Raw genomic sequence first — 19,273 nt, forward strand, 5'->3', positions numbered from 1 at the left:
ATCTGCCAAAAAACGGCCGAACAATTAGCCCACTAACGATCTGAAAATCGGCCGATTTTATTTTCGGCCCATCTATGGCCTGCATTAGGGTTGCCACCTCATCCCTTTAAAACCAAACACATTAATTACACAGGTTTTATGGCTGATTAAGGTGGCAATTAACCGCTTCCCCGCTGCAGTATAGCAGATATACTGCTACAGGGCTGTGCAAAATCACGTACATATACATGATTTTGCATTCCCAGGTAGGGAGCACGCGCAAGCCCTACCAGCGTCGCCATTCGCGGCTGTCAATCACCAGGTCCCGGACGGTTATTACCAAGCATCTCCGACGGGGAGGAAGACTGTTTTGTTTACAGTCTTCCTCCCTGTCAGCTCAGGCACGTTGCTCTGGATGGCTGTGCACAGCACAGCCATCCAGAGCAGTGTGCTTACACACCCTGCCCCCTAGTAAAACACTCCCTACGCATTTGATCGCCCCTCATATTAACCCCTTCCTGCACAGTGCAATTAGTACCGTAGCAGTGTTTTTTTTTAGCACTGATCACTGTATTGGTGTCAGTAGGAATGTCAGTGACACCAAGTCAGTTCCCACCCAGTGTCAGAATGTCCTCCGCAGTCCCGCTAAAAGTCGCTGATTATCGCCATTACTAGTAAAAAAGAAAACTCCCTGTATCTATACCACCATTTGTAAACGCTATAATTTTCACGTAAACCAATTGGTTTAATTACTTTACATGTATTGGAATTTTTTTTTTAGCAAAGACATAATTATTATTATACAGGATTTATATAGCGCCAACAGTTTGCTCAGCGCTTTACAATATTACGGGAGACAATACAGCAACAATACAGTTCAATACAACAGGGATAGGAGGGCCCTGCTCCTTGGAGTTTACAATCTAGGAGGCATGTCGCAGAATACATTTTGGCCTAAATTTATAACGAAATTTGATTTTTTAAATTTTTTTACTGGACATGTTTAATAGCAAAAAGTCCAAAATATTGTTTCTAAAAATTGTCACTTTTTTTGTAGTGCAAAAAATAAAAAACACACAGGCGATCAAATACCACTAAAAGAAAGCTCAATGCATGAGAAAAAAAGGGCGTAAATTTCATTTGGTTGCAGCGTTGCATGACCACGCAATTGTCAATTAAAGCAACGCAGAGCCATAACGCAATAAACGGCCTGGTCAGGAAGGGGGGGAACTCGTGTCTTGAATTAGCCTCAGAACCTGTGTAATTTATATGTTTGTCGGCTTTAAAGGGATGAAGTGGCAACCCTAGATAGAGTACGTTAAGAATCATATTTATTTGTACTCATTTCATAACTTGTACAGAGAAATGACGGAAGGACACTCATATCATGCTATCTATGCTGCAAAACACCAACCGCTCACTGCACTACACTGCCATAGAACACAGCATATCAACCCATTCAGCAGTGAAACGATTCCGGAAGTGCAGACACAGAGCGAAGTCCCGCCCAGTTGTGTGGTGAGCGTAGATTGGCGGACGCGGGGTCACACCAGTGGAGAGCGGAAGTGACGATGTTGTTGGGGCTGTAGTGAATGCGGATTGAATGTTTCAATGACTCAGCCGTACACATGGTAATACCGTTGTACATGCGGTGAAGCAGGCAGGGTTGACATGGCGGGCAGTGCTGGAGAATGGTGTCTGATGGAGAGTGACCCCGGTGTGTTCACCGAGCTTATTAAAGGCTTTGGTACGTGCTGTTGCGGATATGAATTCCATACATTCACCATGAATCTGTGTTGTTAGTCAATGTGATGTCATTAGTGTGAAAGTCGATAGCGTTACGTGTATGTGCTGATCGCACAATAAATGACAGCTGCTAAGTATACTATTATTCTTGTAACTTAAATCTTGTCCTGGTGCAGTGCTGTGTTTGGACGTGCTTGGTTATTTAGAACTGTGTCTGTGTGCTGGGCTAGCCGCTAGTGGAACACGGAACTGCAAGGGTTAAATGCATGGGTGGGTTTAAACCCCCAAAGAGAAATGTAATATATTGTTGCTTCTCCTTAAGGTGCCAGTGACATGGATCTGAACACAGGCAGTGTGTATTGGGATCTGCACAGCTGTCAGATTATGACATGCAGATGTGTCTATGCAGCCTGCATCCACCTCTATAGGCTGTTTGTGTGCAGCTCAATGCAGGCGCAATAACAAATGCAGCATGCACGCTGAACAGGTGTCCGTTGGGACGAGACCTTATAAATCAGCAATCTTTAGGTTTTAATTACATTTCTTAGTAGCAGTGAATGTGTAATGTTTTACTACTATGCATTTGACTAGGATAATCATGTTTGTTAATTGGACACAATCTTAACGTAGATCTATGTTCAGTCACTGAAATCTCATAGAACTACATCAATTTTGAAAGTAGTTCATGCGCTACTTTTTGCAAGTTCAGGTGCGATTTGCATAGACATATGTGCATGAAAACACGCAGATGTCTTCCAAGGCGAACCTGAAATCACACTAACATCTGACTTTGAAATCATGTGAATTCAAGGGAAGTTGCACAATTTCAAAGTCAGATTCTGTGTGGCCGAAGCCTTACAAAAAAACGAAAAGGCGAATTAACACTGGATATTGTTGCTGCCATGTTTACCTCTGGAGATGCTGAGCTATCCGTGTCCACAGGAGCTGGGGAAGCAGGAATCCAAGAGGACATCCTAGGTCAAGATCTCTGGATAGCACAACTCCAACTCCCCCCCCCCCAGTCCCTGCTTTACTTAGCTCTGGGGATGTTAAGCTATCAGTGCCCACACAGCTGGTCTTGCAGGCCGGGGATTTCAGCTTCTCTGGGATGGATAACGTCAATTTAATAAGCCAGTTCCATGACAGTGAAGAGATCTCGTCCATCCCAGAAGTACTGCGCAGAGCAGGGTTTTCAAATCCCCAGACTGCTGAACTAGCCGTGTGGGCACTGATAGCTTAACATCCCCAGAGCTAAGTAAAGCAGGGACTGCGGGGCAGAGGGGGAGTTGAAGTTTTGTTATCCATCAGGTATCCAGAGATCGTGACCTAGGATGTCCTCTTGGATTCTGGCTTCCCCAGCTCCTGTGATGATTATGCAAGGGCAAGAAAAGATTCTTCACTCCTAGGAAAAAGTAGAAGAAAAAGTTATACCTTTTAAGGTTGATGGGGATTGAAAAAAAACAATATTTTTGTGATATTAAAGGTACAATTTTTGTTTTCCCCTTTAAATAACAAACTTATAATATTTACCTGCTCTGTGCAATGGTTTTGCACAGAGCAGCCTCCATCTTCCTCTTTTCTGGGTCCCCTGCCAGCCCTCCTGGCTGGCTGCTCCCAATGGTTTCTGCTGCTCATAGGAGAGCAGAGCTGGTCAGAGGTACACAGCGTTGGCCCAAGATCGGGCTTAGGTGGGTATTTAGGGGAAGCTGAACTTAAAAAGTTTTTAACCTTAATGTATAGAATGCATTAAGGTAAAAAACCTTTTGCATTTACAACCACTTTAATTGCATAGGTTGTTTTTTAATTCTGCAACTTTTGTTTAGGCCTCTTGCACACAGGAGAAAAAAAACTTTTAGCTATGTAGCTGTAAACATACACTATATTGTCAAAAGTATTGGGACACCCACCCTTACACTTACATGACGTTTAATGGCTTCCCATTAGTCCGTAGGGTTCAATATTGAGTTGGTCCACACTTTGCAGTTATAACAGCTTTAGCTCTTCTGGGAAGGCTGTTCACAAGGTTTAGGAGTGTCTATGGGAATGTTTAACCATTCTTCAAGAAGCTCATTTGTGAGGTCAGGCACTGATGTCGGACGAGAAGGCCTGGCTCACAGTCTCCGCTCTACTTCATCCCAAAGGTGTTCTATCGGGTTGAGGTCAGGACTCTGTGCAGGCCAGTCAAGTTCCTCCACCCAAAACTCGCTCATCCATGTCTTTATGGGCCTTGCTTTGTGCACTGGTGCATAGTCATGTTGGAACAGGAAAAGCCATCTCCAAACTGTTCCCACAAAGTTGGGATCATGAAATTGTCCAAAATGTCTTGGTATGCTGATGCCTTAAGAGTTCCCTTCACTGGAACTAAAGGGCCAAGCCCAACCCCTGCTGAAAACCCCACACCATAATCCCCCTTTACCATACTTTACACTTGGCACAATGCAGTCAGGCAAGTACCGTTCTGGCAACCGCCAAACCCAGACACGTCCATCGGATTGCCAGACAGAGAAGCGTGATTTATCACTCCAGAGAACACATCTCGACTGTTCTAGAGTCCAGTGGCGGCGTGCTTTACACTACTGCAGCCGACGTTTTGCATTGCATTTGGTGAATTAAGGCTTGAATGCAGCTGCTCGACCATGGAAACCCATTGCATGAAGCTCTCTATGCACTGTTGTGCTAATCTGAAGGCCACATGAAGTTTGGAGGTCTTTAGCTATTGACTCTGCAGACAGTTGGAGACTTCTGCATAATGTGCGCTGACCCCGCTCTGTCATTTCACATGGCCTACCACTTTGTGGCTGAGTTGCTGTTGCTTCCACTTTGTTATAATACCACTAATAGTTCACCGTGGTATATTTAGTAGCAATTAAATTTCATGGATGCACTTATTGCACAGGTGGCAACCTATCACAATACCATGCTTTTAGTCACTGAGGCTGCACAGTGTAAATTTATATATCTTAATTGCACAGTAGTGCAATTTGAATGTAACACACACACACGCCAAAAGTATTGGGACACCCCACCAAATCATTGGATTCAGGTGTTCCAATCACCTCCATGGCCACAGGTGTATAAAATCAAGTACCTAGGCATGCAGACTGCTTCTGCAAACATTTGTGAAAGAATGGATCACTCTCAGGAGCTCAGTATATTCAAGCGTGGTACTGTGATAGGTTACCACCTGTGCAATAAGTCCATCCATGACATTTCCTTGCTACTAAATATTCCACACTCAACTGTTAGTGGTATTATAACAAAGTGGGAACAACCACAAAACAGCCACAAAGTAGCAGGCCACGGAAAATGACAGTGGGGTCAGCGCATGCTGAAGCGCACAGTGTGCTGAAGTCACCAGTTGTCTACAGAGTCAGCAGCTAAAGACCTCCAAACTTCGTGTGGTCTTCAGATTAGCACAACAGTGCATAGAGCGCTTTATGGAATGGGTTTCCATGGCCGAGCAGCTGCATCCAAGCCTTACATCACCAAGTGCAATGCAAAGCGTTGAATGCAGTGGTGTAAAGCATGTCCTCATGGATTCTAGAGCAGTTGAGATGTGTTCTCTGGAGTGATAAATCACACTTCTCTGTCTGGCAATTCGGTGGACGTGTCTGGGCTTGGCGGTTGCCAGGAGAACGGTACTTGCCTGACTGCATTGTGCCAAGTGTAAAGTTTGATGGAGAGGGGATTATGGTGTGAGGTTGTTTTTCAGGGGTTGAGCTTGGCCCCTTAGTTCCAGTGAAATGAACTCTTAAGGCGTCAGCATACCAAGACATTTTGGACAATTTCATGCTCCCAACTTTGTGGGAACATTTTGGGTATGGCTCCTTCCTGTTCCAACATGACTGCGCACCAGTGCACAAAGCAAGGTCCATAAAGACATGGATGAGTGAGTTTGGGGTAAAGGAAGTTCACTGGCCTGCACAGAGTCCTTGACCTCAACCCGATAAAACACCTTTGGGATGAAGTAGAGCGGAGACTGTGAGCCAGGCCTTCTCGTCCGACATCAGTTCCTGACCTCACAAATGCGCTTCTGGAAGAATGGTCAAACATTCCCATAGACACATTCCTAAACCTTGTGGACAGCCTTCCCAGAAGAGTTGAAGCTGTTATAGGTGCAAAGGGTGGGGCCAACTCAAAATTGAACCCTATGGACTAAGACTGGAATGCCAATAAAGTGCATGTAAAGGCAGGCATCCCAATACTTTTTGTCAATATAGTGTATCTAAGTGGTGTAAAAAAAAAATAGCTATTACCCAACAAGCTCTTGCTTTAATGTTTCTGTGCATTGTTAAATTGTAGCTGGCTGATATTAACTCTTGCATATATTGTATTTCAGTAGTACAGGACTGAGCAAGCATGCCCTCCTAGTGTGTTTTAAAACCGTGCTTATTTCATTGTTCTGGTATGGTCACTTGAGAACAGTTAGACTATGTTCACACTTGGCAAAAATTCTAATGCTGACGTAAACCAACCTGCCTATAGTGGTTTTTTTTCAAGTGGGAAGTATTTTTTTTTTTTCATCTCACTGTTCTTTTATAAACGCTTTTCAAACACAATGTAAATACGCTGTAATCGCTACAGGTGCGTTTACTCGTCACTATGGACTTGAATGGAAGGAGTTGACAGGATTCAACTTATTTCAGATTCAACATGTAGCTTCACCTTTTGCTACACAGCAACACAAAGCGATGCAAATGCTACATGTTTTTCAATTGTGAACAGCGCTGTCCATATTATTCATTTTAGGCTGCTTTGCTAGGCGTTTGGGGAGTGGCAAAAACCTGCCCCAAACACCTACCTGTTTCTAATGCCAGTGTGAGCAGGGCCTTCGTTACCAGAGGTGCTTGAAGGACTGTCCATGGAAGTCTGTTAGAAACTACTGCGCAGTTGTGACCAGCATACAGAAGATATTTGGATTGGAATGTAAACATCAAAGAAGGCCAATGCCACTAGATTGAGGTAAGTACCTTGAGAGGGTAGACTAGTTTAGGGTAGGGAAATCCAGATAAAAGGATAAGAGATTTTACTTTTAAAAAAGGTAATTTTGATTAAGCTGAATATTGTGGTCTCCAACTTGGTTTCTACAGAATTGATTGAACAAGATAAAGTCCAGTACGACCAGCATTCGATCTGCAACTGCAGTCAGAATATACTGTCCTTACCAGGAGAGATCCCTGCATCAACATCACTTGTGTTGATGTGAGGACCTGTCAGTATTTTTTCCTTCAACTGGTGTGTGTACCCAGCTCAAGTTGCTTTTAAAGTGATGTTTAGTTTTTTCTTTCTTTCATAGGTTGTCAAGGAGTTCAAGTGGAAGAAATCTGGAGTTTAGAGCAAGAACACTTTGAAGATCTGCAGTAAGTTAAATTTAATTTTTACTTACTAGTTTTATTTACCTGTAGTCATACATATACAAGTACATGTTAGATAATCACGGCTATAAAAATGGCCAACACCTAACAACAATGGTATTAAAGCCTATGGTAGTTTCATTTATTGTAAAAACGTAGAACAAACAATAAAAACCACTGCAGGTGCATCTCTAGGAAGTAACCCAGCTGCTTATCTGCACATACATGATGCTCCACAGGGAAAAAAAAAACCTGAGTGCTTAAACGCCTCCTTAATGCTGCCAAAGCCTGCATCACAGTAATGAGGAAACAAAGTTCACCCCCCACTATCTCACAGTGTCTTTCCAGAATCACAGAGATTTAAGAAATGGAACAGTTTACTGTGGCTTGAAAGGAGAAGGGTAAAAAACACTGCCAAGTTTGGACACCTTAGTTCTTTCATAAAGACCAAAGTCCCTTAGCATCCTTGCCGAGGATTGCACCCTGAACCCAGGCCTTCTGAATGTGTGGCACTGGTCTTGGATGCAGGAGGAGAGGTGGGCATCTGAACAATGCCTTTCACCCTCTAGGTTAGATGCCTCCCCTTTCTTTCTTCCTTATTTTCCCCCATCCCCATCTACTTTTTTTTACAGGTACATATACAATTTGGACTGTCTTTCTCTTGAATAAATAATTTATTAAAAAATGGTTATTGTCATAGAGACATCTTTTGCGATAAACAAACTGATTTTTTTTTATTATGCATAGTTGATTTGTGTGTGAATAGTTGAAAAAAGTCGAATGTTTTCTGTGTTCACTTTCTGCCTTTAGGCACTCATTCAAGTGAACGGGGTGATGTTGCAACTGCATGCGGTTGTAGTTCGGGCTTTTAGGGGTTAAAATGGCACAGAGGAAGCCTGTTTTGAGGGCTAGCTCTAGTGTAAACGAGCCCTAAAACATAAATTTTCTGTGTCAAATGCTTTGAAGTCCTAGATACACTACATCCACATGCCTTCCTTTATCCAGATTACAGCTCACCTCATAGACTGTTACTAGGTTGGTCTGATAAGAAACATCTTTCATAAATCCATGCTGGTTGCTACTAATGATACTATTTTTATTTGCAAATTCTTGGATATGGTTCCTTATCATCCCCTCCAATAGTTTACAAACTCTTGATGTTAGGCTGACTGGTCTGCAGTTTCCAGGTATGTATCTCGGCCCCTTCAGTCTGCTGGTACCATTCCGGTCAGTAAGCTTCCTAAAAGATTAGGCATAGCGGTCTGGCAATGACCTGACTCTTCTGGTGCAAACCATCTGGTCTTGGTAGTCTCTTAGTAGTCTTTTCAGTGCTGAAAAGTACAAGCACATACTTATCCATCATCCAGTACCTTTTAGAGAGGCATCTTAGCATTCCCAAATTAATTCTTCAGTTGGACAATGATCTCAAACATACAGCCAATATCACAAACAACTATCTTCATTAAAAAAAGAGCGCGTATAGCCCCCAGAGAGCCCTGATCGCAACATCATTAAGGGGAATTCAATAAACCATATACAACATTTTTCTGGCAGTAGTTCCCATTAGAATCTTTAGTTCAGACAAGCATTTGGACCATTTTCAGTAACATTACTGACACACCAAATGCTTAGACAGTCATTTGATGTGTCAATTTCCTGAGTAATTGGTGACTGGTTTTTTTTTTTTTTTTTTTTTTTTTTACACCGTACAGTGTCTTTACAGCAGCTAGCCAGTGTTCATGATCATTATTCACCCCAGGACAGTGTCACTGTGGTGGCTAGTGATCAGGGGCACTAGATTGGTTGCTCTTGTGACACTGTATGCCGGGGCAACCAGCCAGTGTCCCTGATCACGAATAACACCAGTACAGTATCACCATGCTACTGCAGCCTGCCACTATCCCTGATCGCTGCCACAGCTGTACAGTGTCACCAGACTAGTGCAATCAGCAAATGTGTTCTTGATTGTTCTTACACCAGTCCTATTGTCACCAGACCAGTATAAGCCAGCAGCAGTGTTTCTGACAGCCGGTAAACCAGTCCCAGTGTCATCAGACTAATGCAAGTCAGCAACAGTGTTCTGAATGCTAACCACTCCAGACCAGTGCAGCTACCCTGGAGACAGGTCGTACCCAAACGCAGGACTCCTCGGCGTGTTCTTCCCTCTAGGCGGTGTTCCAGGATGCGCTTCATCTTCAAACCTCTGCCAGTAAAATTAATTTATGACACCAGACTCAGCGTAGTTTTGAGCAGGGACGGAAGAAGGGGCGCATGGTGGCGTGCCTGTCCAAGGAACACTTCTCCCCTGTATCTATCCCCTGGATACTTGCCCTCACTGGTGCGGTTTTGACTGATCCTGATCAAATTAATGCTTTCTTTGCCTCTTATCAGGATTTGCATAACTCTCTGGAGGCTAACATTGATCTTCCTTGCCTAACTCCCTCCTGTAGGGACAAGTTAGACAGCCCAATTACATGAAAGGAACTGCAGGTTGCTGTGGCCAGCCTTTAGTCCGGTAAAACTCCTGACCCAGGTGGCTTTCTAGCCAAACTTTTTAACACATACATATGAGCTGCTCCCCACATTTCATATTATGATGCTAAAATCTTTGGAAGCTGGTTCCCTTCCCCCCTCTATGACCGAAGCAGTGGTGGAGGTCCTCCATAAACATGACAGGGATCTGGATCTTTGTTCCTCATACAGACCTATTTCTCTCTTCAGTGTGGATGCTAAGATCCTAGCTAAGGTTTTCTGTCATCGCTTGAACAAGGTCTCATTACTGCCTTGGTACATGCTGGGCAATCTGGATTCATGCTGGGCAGGGGAACTGAAATCAATATACGCAGGCTATTCGCACACATTGCCAGGGCAGATGAGTACAGCACTGGGGGGGTAACCTCCTTTTGATGTTGAGAAAGCATTTGATTTGGTAGAGTTTCCTCTAGACTGTCCTCATAAATTTGTCTTAGGGCCCCAATTTACAAACTGGATTTGTCTGCTATACTTGCAACTGTGACAAACCACCTGGCATCCCGTCTGGGTGCTTCCACCAGAGAGCTGCTTTCTTGCCTCTGGAACACAAGAACAAGTGATTATAGCTGGGAATTGCACCCAAGAACTAGACGACAGTAACTTAGATGCAAACAGGAACTGTTTTTATTGAAAATTTATACTACACAAAATCAGTAAGAGCTTGATCACATGATCCTACACAATGCAAACTTTAAACCGTAATATCATCAGTACACCTAACACACTTCTAATGAACAGCTAGCAGCTAACCAGTAACCTAATTAAACAGTGGCCTAATTAACAGTAAGCTAATGAACAGCCAGGCACCTTGGCCATCTTTAATTAGCCAGGGAGTCCACCCCATACAGTCTGGTGCCTACATAGGAGTAAATGGAACAGAGACCAATGTTAGTAGCTCTTTCAACAAACATGTATAGTTCCAAATAAAACAAACCAGGAATAGTCTTTTAAGGCAAATACAAGAAAATAGTCCTTCAAAAATGTAACAAAAAGGGAAATATAACCACTAAGAGGGTGACTATGGACAGAAAAGGTCCCTGCAACCAGTGTCCATGACAGCAAGCTACTGTCTTCCCATTTCTTCTCTGTAGGGGAACAAGATAAGGGTGTCTGCTCTCCCCGGGATTATTCGCCCTGACTGTGGAGCCACTTGCTACACAAATCGGGAATGCAGACTCATTATGGTTTATTCACGTCAGAATGGTGAAGGAGAAAATCTCCTTATATGCAGGTGATATGCTCCTGTACCTTCGTGATAATGCCTCTTCCCTACCCTAAGCGTTTGGATTATAGACACCTTTGGCTTATACTCCAGGATTAAAGTTAACTGGGGGAAGTCCCTGTTTTTTCCTCCTTCATCCATCCCATCCTAAACCCCTGCAAATACTCTTTGGGTGGATGAATTCAAATACTTGGGGTAGTGGTTGGAGGCCACATGGCTAATTATTTTGATCTGCATTTACTTCCCTGCCTAAACACCTTCCCTAGAAATGTCTTATGTGGAAATCCCTACCCCTCACCCCAGTGGGTAGGGTAAATCTTATCAAGATGTTTCTCCTGAAATGTCCTTACCTTTTTTCAGAATTGTTCAATTTTTCTACAGAAATCTTTCTTTGGTAAACTGAACAGCGTTAACACCTGCTTTTGTGTGGGCCGGAAACATACCTTGACTGGCCTTGTTTACCTTCCAGTTGTCTCCTTACCCAGGGTGGGTTGTCCTTGCCAAATTTTCAGATCTACTATTGGGTGTCAATCCTGGTCACAGTTATATGGTGGTTCTCCCAGGCAAAGAACAAACCTGCGGTGACCTTGGATGCGGCTATCATAGGCTCTTATTCCACTCTTAGCAACCTGGTGTTCCAGGGCAAAAGGTCTCACCCTGGAGTCATGTGTCTGATAAAGATTACCATCTCGATCTGGCATAAGGCTAGGGCAAAGTATCTCTCTCCCAAAAATTTTTTTCCTTTATGGGGAAATCCAGCTCTTCTGCATATGAATAATATTCCAGAACCCAAAGTCTGGGTGACTATTGGGGAGGTGGGACTGAAGCATATTGTTACTACGGGTAAGTAGAGGATGTTTCCTGACCTTTAGAGCTACTTATGCTCTTCCTAATTAGATGTTTTTTAGGTGTTTTCAACTCCACCACGCCGATTGTAAACAGTTTCTGTCCCCTATTACCTTACCTTGGTTGAGCGATTATTGAACGCTAGAGTGCTAGAAAAATCGTTCTCGATTTATCTCTAACCTTCCCTGACCTACACTTCTAAGGTTACTAGAGTATGCCAAAAATGGTGGTCTGATCTCCCAGATTTGATGGACGATAATTGGGATGGCAGTCTAAGTTCTTATATCACTAATCTGATTTGACCTAGAGATTGTTCCCTTCAACTCAAACTACTTCATAGGGCATATTATACCCCTCAGAGATTAGCGGTTATTTATCCTTACACTTCCTTCTCTTGCTCCCAGTTTTTTGTGTCCAAGTCAACCCTTTTACATATTGTGTGGTCCTGCCTTTCCCTCTTATCCTTCTGGACTGCATTATTGGCTGATTTTAATCGTGTATGCGATCTAACCTTCGAATTGGACCTGAAGAGGCTTTTGTTGAATATTTTTGATGATTAAGTTATAGAATGTTATACTAAGTTGTTTGTATGTTATGGCACGTTTTATGCACACAGAGAGTTACTTCTCCATTAGAAATCTGTTACCTTAGCACCAGTTGCTGCATGGCATTCAACCCTTAAAGTGTTATTAAACCCGCAACAGTAAAATCAGTCTGTATATGCAGTAAAGCATGCTTGTTATACTCACTGTGGAACTTAAGGGGTTAATCCTCTGAATTGTGTAAAAAGGCCATTTGATCCTTTCTTCTCTGTTCCTCCTTTTTTTTCAAGCGACCACCTCTTATCTCCAGACTAAACCGTTGGCATGCACATGCTTAGTTTGGTGTATATTGCTAGAGAGGTTTTTTTTTTCTTGGGAGAGTGCATGTGATCAGCACAGGGCCAATCAGCACTGTCCAGACAGAGGTCAGGTGATTTCCATTTTCCTAGAGCAGAAATAAAATTCCTACAAGCTTTAGCTAGTGGTGTGCTGGACACAGAAGTTACAAGACTGCTCTAACTGCTGATGAGAAAAAGGAATTTAGAAGTTTTATATTTACTAAAAATAATTGCATTTCCATGTTCTGTGTACTGTGGGAGACCAGATATAGTGGATGCAGGGTCCTGGGTTTAGTAACACTTTAATTCTGTATTGCCATTATATAAGCTCATGTATACTAACAGAAACTGCCAGAAAAAGTTTGAGAAAATATGGTCTGCTTGGATAGACTCCCGGGGCTCAAATGAGGACCCTTTGAGGCTAGATAACGAGCCTTTTGTAGATGATGGTTCCCCTTTGGAATGCCACTTCCCCCTCTACCTTGCCCCATTTCTGTACTTTCCTGTTCCCTGCCCCCCATTTGTACATTGCCGCAGTCGTCCTCCCCCCCCCCCCCCCCCTTTTTTTTTTTTTTTTGCGCCTTTATCTTGGTCTAGAAGGATGAATTTTGTCAGGAACTATATTCTTTATGGCTGTTAATTTAGGGCTTGACAAATGTTGCTTTGAATCTAGGAGCCAGGTAAATAACGTTAGGAGGCATATTTTTTTTTTTTTTCTTTTTAGCGTAGCATGGGCTGTCAGCGCCTGAGGCAAGGCAACCTTTGAGCGACAAGCTTTACGTGATGCGATTTGCCACACTACAGTCATAGCAAAACCGCACCACGTTTTAGGTGCCGTTGAAAATGATGGCACCTGAACCTATCGCAGAGATTCTGCCATGATCCCAAAACGCCCAGGTGTGAATGGAGCTGCCCTGGTTGACACATATGTCATTCTGGATGCGTTTTTCAAATTCAGATTCACATGACAGGCTAGACATTATATATTCTATTGAGGTGGTTCACACAGATGCATTCTGCATGCATTGTATTTTGAGTGCCACTATAAAAAGGGTCCATTGTGAGTTTGTAGCGTTGCATTCCAGAATCCTGAATTCCAGAAATGTTATTGACAGGCGTTTTTGCACTGAAGTCTGTGTGTGCGTGCGTGTGTGCGTGCGTGCGTGCCCGCCCGCGCAGGCGCCAGGACCCAATTTCTAGTTGCAATGGCAACTTGGAATTTGTTAAGCCTTGTGTTAATTGTATTTCTCTTGTTATGCTGGATACCATATATTATGAGATACCTTTTGTGTATGTATAATTTGGTTACAATTTTTTTTTTAAATGTTATAATTTCAACTTTTTTGCTCTATTTTGTTAATAAAAAAGTTGCACATCATAAACGCCCCATCCATCTCTGCTGTGAAGCACAGTGATGACAGCAAAATGCTTTGAAAGGTTCCTGTGTAGCAGGCCCTGGTTGCCTTGGAAGGAGTTGCATAAATGCAGGCAATACTGTGACTTTCTCTTTAAAAAAAAAAAAAAAATCCACTGTGATTTAATTTAAGGACAATAATGATGAAAACTTCCAAGGGGTTGAATACTTATAATAATTTTTTTGTTATGAATGCCTGGAAATTACTTCATTGTTACTACTAATCTTGTTTATATGTGTCTTTCAGGATAGACTATTATGTTTAAGGTCCACATTGTTTAAATGCTGTTTGTGTGTAGTTAAAACTATTTATCATTATGTGTTGCAGACCAGTGCAAGGTTTGATCTTCCTTTTTAAGTGGCAGCCCGGAGAAGAGCCATCTGGATCTGTAGTACAAGATTCCCGCTTGGATACAATATTTTTTGCAAAACAGGTATTTAAAAAACAAAAAACCCAGAGTATTGGATTTTTGTAAGGTTATTTTTGACTTCCAGACTAGTTGGCTGGATATCAGCAAGAGTGCAGCCAAACTTAAAAACAAAAAATACTATGATGGCCTGCTTGGGCTCCAGAGGAACAGGAAATTGATTTTAAGGCGAAAGCTGGCCATACACTAGTAGAATTTGTATGTTCTATTTTTAGAATATTCATTTGATTTTCTAATCGGAGGGATTCACACTGATGTTCATTTTGAAATGCAGTGGTGAGAAAATTCAAAGGGTCATGGTGGAATGTTTTTCTCTAGTGAATGTCAAATTACATTGTTTCTAAAATCATTACAGTCGCTTTGAATGGCATTAGTCAAGGCTTCAAGTGTACTGATCAGAATGTTTGCATAAATGTTTGTACAAACGTTCATTCAGAAATCTAGTGTGGAAAGCTTTACACACATATATTGTTGTCTGCAGTTTAGTTCTGCTACTACATAGAAATGTTTTAAGCCAGATAAGATCAATTTTAAAACTCTAAGTAGTTTCAAAAGACACAAATTAATGCAGGTATGTTACCGTTAAATTTTTCATATTAATACAAAAATCCAAAAAGGGAAATAATTCTCATACAAGTAGACAATTATATAACATTTCTGCCTTTCCCTTACTAAAAACTCTTTTCCTTCCCGTCCCACCGCCCCTCCTCCCCCCTCCTCCCCCTCTGCAGACTCTAGCCCTTTCTAATCTCTTGAGGCTTTTTAATTTTTTTTGCTAACATCCTAGTTCATATCTTCCTATATTTCTCTTTCAATCCTGCTCTTTCCCACTTTTCCCATCTCCTAGAATAAACTGCCATCCGATCTTCTTGCATATGGTATGATCTTTCCATTCTACCTGTCTGGTTTACTCTATTAATCCAGTCTACCTCCTTCGGAACCTCAGCTTTCCGCCAAAACTTGGGTATCAACCCTTTCGCCGCATTCAAGAAGTACCAAATACCTGAATCTTTATATTTATTTACGGATGTCTCCACATTGTGTAGGAGGCACGTCGTTGGGTCTAACCCTATGTCAAATCCAGTTATTTCTTCAATTAATTTAACTATTATCTTCCAAAAAGCCTGGATTTTCGGACATTCCCACCATATGTGAAACACCGTGCCTATCTCTCCACATCCTCTCCAACACATATTTGAGTTTTCCCCATTCATCTTGTGCTCTACACTCGGTGTAATGTGCCATCGTGTCACACACTTATAATTAACCTCAACCTCTCTCACGCTAACATTATCGTGTATCAATCTAAACATCTTTCTCTGTCTATCTTCATCAAACCCAACTCCCATATCCCTTTCCCATTTTGTCATAAAAATAAACTTTGTGTTTGTGTCTAATTCTGTGAGTATTCTATACACTTTTGAGATACCGTGCTTCCCATCCCTTCGTGTCTCTAACAACCTTTCAAACATATTCCACTCCTGTTTTATTCTCAGGGGTTTCGGTAGATTTCCAATAAAACTTTTCAATTGATGATATTTCCACTCATCTATTCTAATAAAAATATCTCCCTTCTTCTCTATTAACTCTTTAAGTGATCTCAATTCTCCCTCCACCAAAACATCTCTCAATTGGGTATCCTCCTTTCTAAACCATCTTCCTGATATCTTATTCTTTCCCGGGGGGAAGTACTCAGAATTTGTGAGAGGCATTAAGATAGAATTAAATTCCCATTTCATATTTTTGTGTAAATTATCCCATACCCTAAAGACATTTAAAGTGTATATACTTGTGCTTTCTTTAAATCCCCTGAACTGTGGTGGGACCCATATCATCTTACTCAATCTTTTGCCACTAAGATTATTTTCAATTGTTACCCAACTTTTCCCCTTATGGTTAAATGTCCAGTCATATATTCTTGCTAAAACCACTGCTTTATAGTATCTCTTGACATCTGGTAGGCCCAGTCCCCCTTTCTCTTTGGTCCTACTCAATGTTTCATATGCTATTCTGGGTTTTTTATTCTTCCAAATATATCTTGTTAACATTTTTTTCATTATCTTAAAGAAGGCTTCTGGAATTTTAATTGGTACCATTTGAAATCTATACAGTATTTTAGGCATAATTACCATTTTGACTAGGTTTATACGTCCTATCCAGGATGGATTTCCTCCTTCTAGTCTTTTTAAATCTTCCCTGATCTCATTTATCAAAGAGATATAGTTTAATCTATACAAATGCTTAGATGAGGCAGTGAGTTTTATTCCTAGGTATTTTATCTCTTTTTCTCTCCGTATAAAGGGGAATTCTTTTTGTAGTTTTTCTTTTTCATTCTTTGGTATATTAATATTCAGGATCTCTGTTTTCGTTGGATTAATTTTTCAATTTGATAGTTCACCATACTCCTTCAGTATCTTCATTATATTTGGGAGAGTTATTCGGGGATTCCCCACATAGAACAATAAGTCGTCCGCAAAGGCCGCTACTTTATGTTCTATGGATTCTATCTGAATTCCCTTTACCGATCCACTATTTCTTATTATTGACAACAGAGGTTCAAGTGACAATACATATAGCAGAGGGGACAGTGGGCAGCCCTGTCTTGTACCATTAGACATTCCGATGGGTTCTGATCTCTACCCATTTACCGCGATGATTGCAGTAGGCTCCCTATATAATTTACTTATCCACTCTCGCATTCTATCACCTATCCCCAGCACTTTTAAGTTGTCCATCATAAAGCCCCAATCCACTCTATCAAATGCCTTTTCTGCATCAATTGACAAGAGCACCACCGGGGCTTTCCCTTTTCTACTTTTCTGAATAAGCATCAGGGTTCTCAAGCCATTATCTCTACCTTCTCTCCCCGGTACAAAGCCCACCTGGTCTGCATGAATCCATTCAGGCATCAGATCCCTCAACCTGTTTGCTAACACCTTTGCATACAGTTTAGTGTCTGTGTTCAATAATGAGATAGGTCTGTAGCTGGAGCACTGAGATGGATCTTTTCCCTCCTTGTGTATAAGTACTACATAGGCCTGTAGGGATTCTCTCCTCACTTCCATCCCACCTCCCATATCGTTCATATATTTCTCCAACTTGGGTAGCAGTACTTCACTAAATTTCTTATAGTACTTAACTGTATATCCATCCGGGCCTGGGCTTTCCCCCCCCCCCCCTGTGCTTCTTAATGCTGTTTTAATTTCTTCCTGGGAGATTTCTGCATCTAGGGAGTTCAACTGTGCTTCACTTAGTTTTGGTAATCCCGCATTTTTTAAGTATGTCATCTTTTTTTCATTAATTCCCTTTTGGGCTTCTTTTAGGGGGCCTTGGGGGCTAATATTATATAACTTTTTGTAATACTCCATAAACACTTTAATAATCTCTTTATTTGAGTGGACCAACTCCCCCTTTGAACTTTTTATCTTTTCTATATAATTCCTATTTTTCTTTTTATTCAAAGCTCTCATTAGATATCTTCCTGGTCTGTCTCCCCATCTATATCTCTCATTCAAAACCTTGTTGTATACTCTTCTCTTCTCCTCATCCATCAACCTCTCTAGCTCATCTTTTTTATCCGATAACCTCTGTCTCGTATCTTTTGTTATTTTCTTCTTATGTATCTGCTCCAAGTCCAATATTTCTCTTAATAGCCCACTGACCCTCTCTCTTCTTTCCTTTTTCTTCCTTGCTCCTGCCGCAATCAAGATTCCTCTTATGAATACCTTATGGCTTTCCCAGACTGTAGCTATCGATACTTCCTCCGTTTTCGTTCTCCTTAAAGTATACCTTAATCTCTTTCTCGATTTTCTGAACTACATCCTCATTCAGAAGAAGACCCTCATTTAATCTCCACCCTAATCCTCCCGTCCACCTTCTTCCCCATCCCATTTTCATTACAACCGGAGCATGGTCCGAGAACGTCCTTGTCTCTGTCAATTTTAACCAGATGATCTATAAGTTGATGGTCTATTAAGATGTAATCTAATCTCGAGTATATCTCATGTGCATTAGAGAAGAAGGTATAGTCTCTGTCTTTCATATGCTTTATTCTCCAAGTGTCCACTAGTTGATATTCATGCATCACTTTTTTCAGAGCTCTCAGAGACCTACTCCCCTCTCTTTGCACGGAAGAGGTATTATCCTTTTGTGGGTCCATACAGAAATTTATGTCTCCAGCTACTATCAGGCGCCCTTTTTTAAATTCCATTAATTTTTTCAGCAGACCTTTCATATACATCTCCGGGTTTTTATTAGGGCAGTATATATTGGCTAAAGTACACTCAATCCCCTGGAGTCTACCTTTTAAGAATAAAAACCTCCCCTCCGGGTCGGTTCTTCTATCCTCCAGCTCAAATCTCATATTCTTTGCAAAACCTATTGCAACCCCTTTTGCTCTTTTAATTGGAGAATCTGCATAGTACCATGTTGGGTAGTGTTTGGATTTCAATTTCACGTTTGCCTCTATCTCAAAATGCGTCTCCTGTAAAAATACCACTGACGTAGCCCTATGATGTAACTCATTAAACAACCTAAATCTCTTCCCTGGACAACTCAACCCGTTCACATTATAGGTTATAAACTGTATTTCTTCCATCATTCCCAATTAACTCCATCTCTCTTCCAGATTGCCTCTTCCTCTTTATCCCTTCTGTCATGCAGAGTATTGACCCAATACCTCCTCCCTTCCCTCCCTCCCACCCAACTTTGTCCCCTCCCTCCCCCCCTCCCCCCTTTCCCCCCACCCCTTTTTAGGCTTGTAAAGTTCCTACTAATCATTTGTGGGATCATTCCCACCCTTGATTTAAGACTTTGGGGTTGACCTCCACCCATGGGCGGCTCACCTCTCCTCCATCCTCCCCAGTTTACCTC

At 41.8% G+C, this 19,273-nt stretch overlaps 1 protein-coding gene across 3 annotated transcripts in view; it reads left to right on the forward strand.

Annotated features, from left to right (window-relative positions):
• The first annotated feature begins 1,527 nt into the window (after positions 1 to 1,527).
• The window catches only part of UCHL5 (ubiquitin C-terminal hydrolase L5), a 103,350-nt gene continuing 85,604 nt past the window's right edge, over positions 1,528 to 19,273 (forward strand). For 2 of the 3 annotated variants that reach the window (XM_089692630.1, XM_089692632.1), the window contains exons 1-3: positions 1,530 to 1,726; positions 7,022 to 7,085; positions 14,302 to 14,407. In XM_089692630.1, coding sequence (XP_089548756.1) covers positions 1,651 to 1,726; positions 7,022 to 7,085; positions 14,302 to 14,407 — 246 coding nt within the window. In that variant the 5' untranslated portion in view covers positions 1,530 to 1,650. Of the gene's footprint in view, positions 1,727 to 7,021; positions 7,086 to 14,301; positions 14,408 to 19,273 lie in introns of all 3 variants that reach the window. The other variant, XM_089692631.1, reaches the window with a different exon arrangement.

The sequence above is a fragment of the Staurois parvus genome, unplaced genomic scaffold (assembly GCF_062004578.1).
Source record: "Staurois parvus isolate SC_StPar_1 unplaced genomic scaffold, SC_StPar_1.0 ptg000597l, whole genome shotgun sequence".
NCBI classification, from domain to species: domain Eukaryota; kingdom Metazoa; phylum Chordata; class Amphibia; order Anura; family Ranidae; genus Staurois; species Staurois parvus.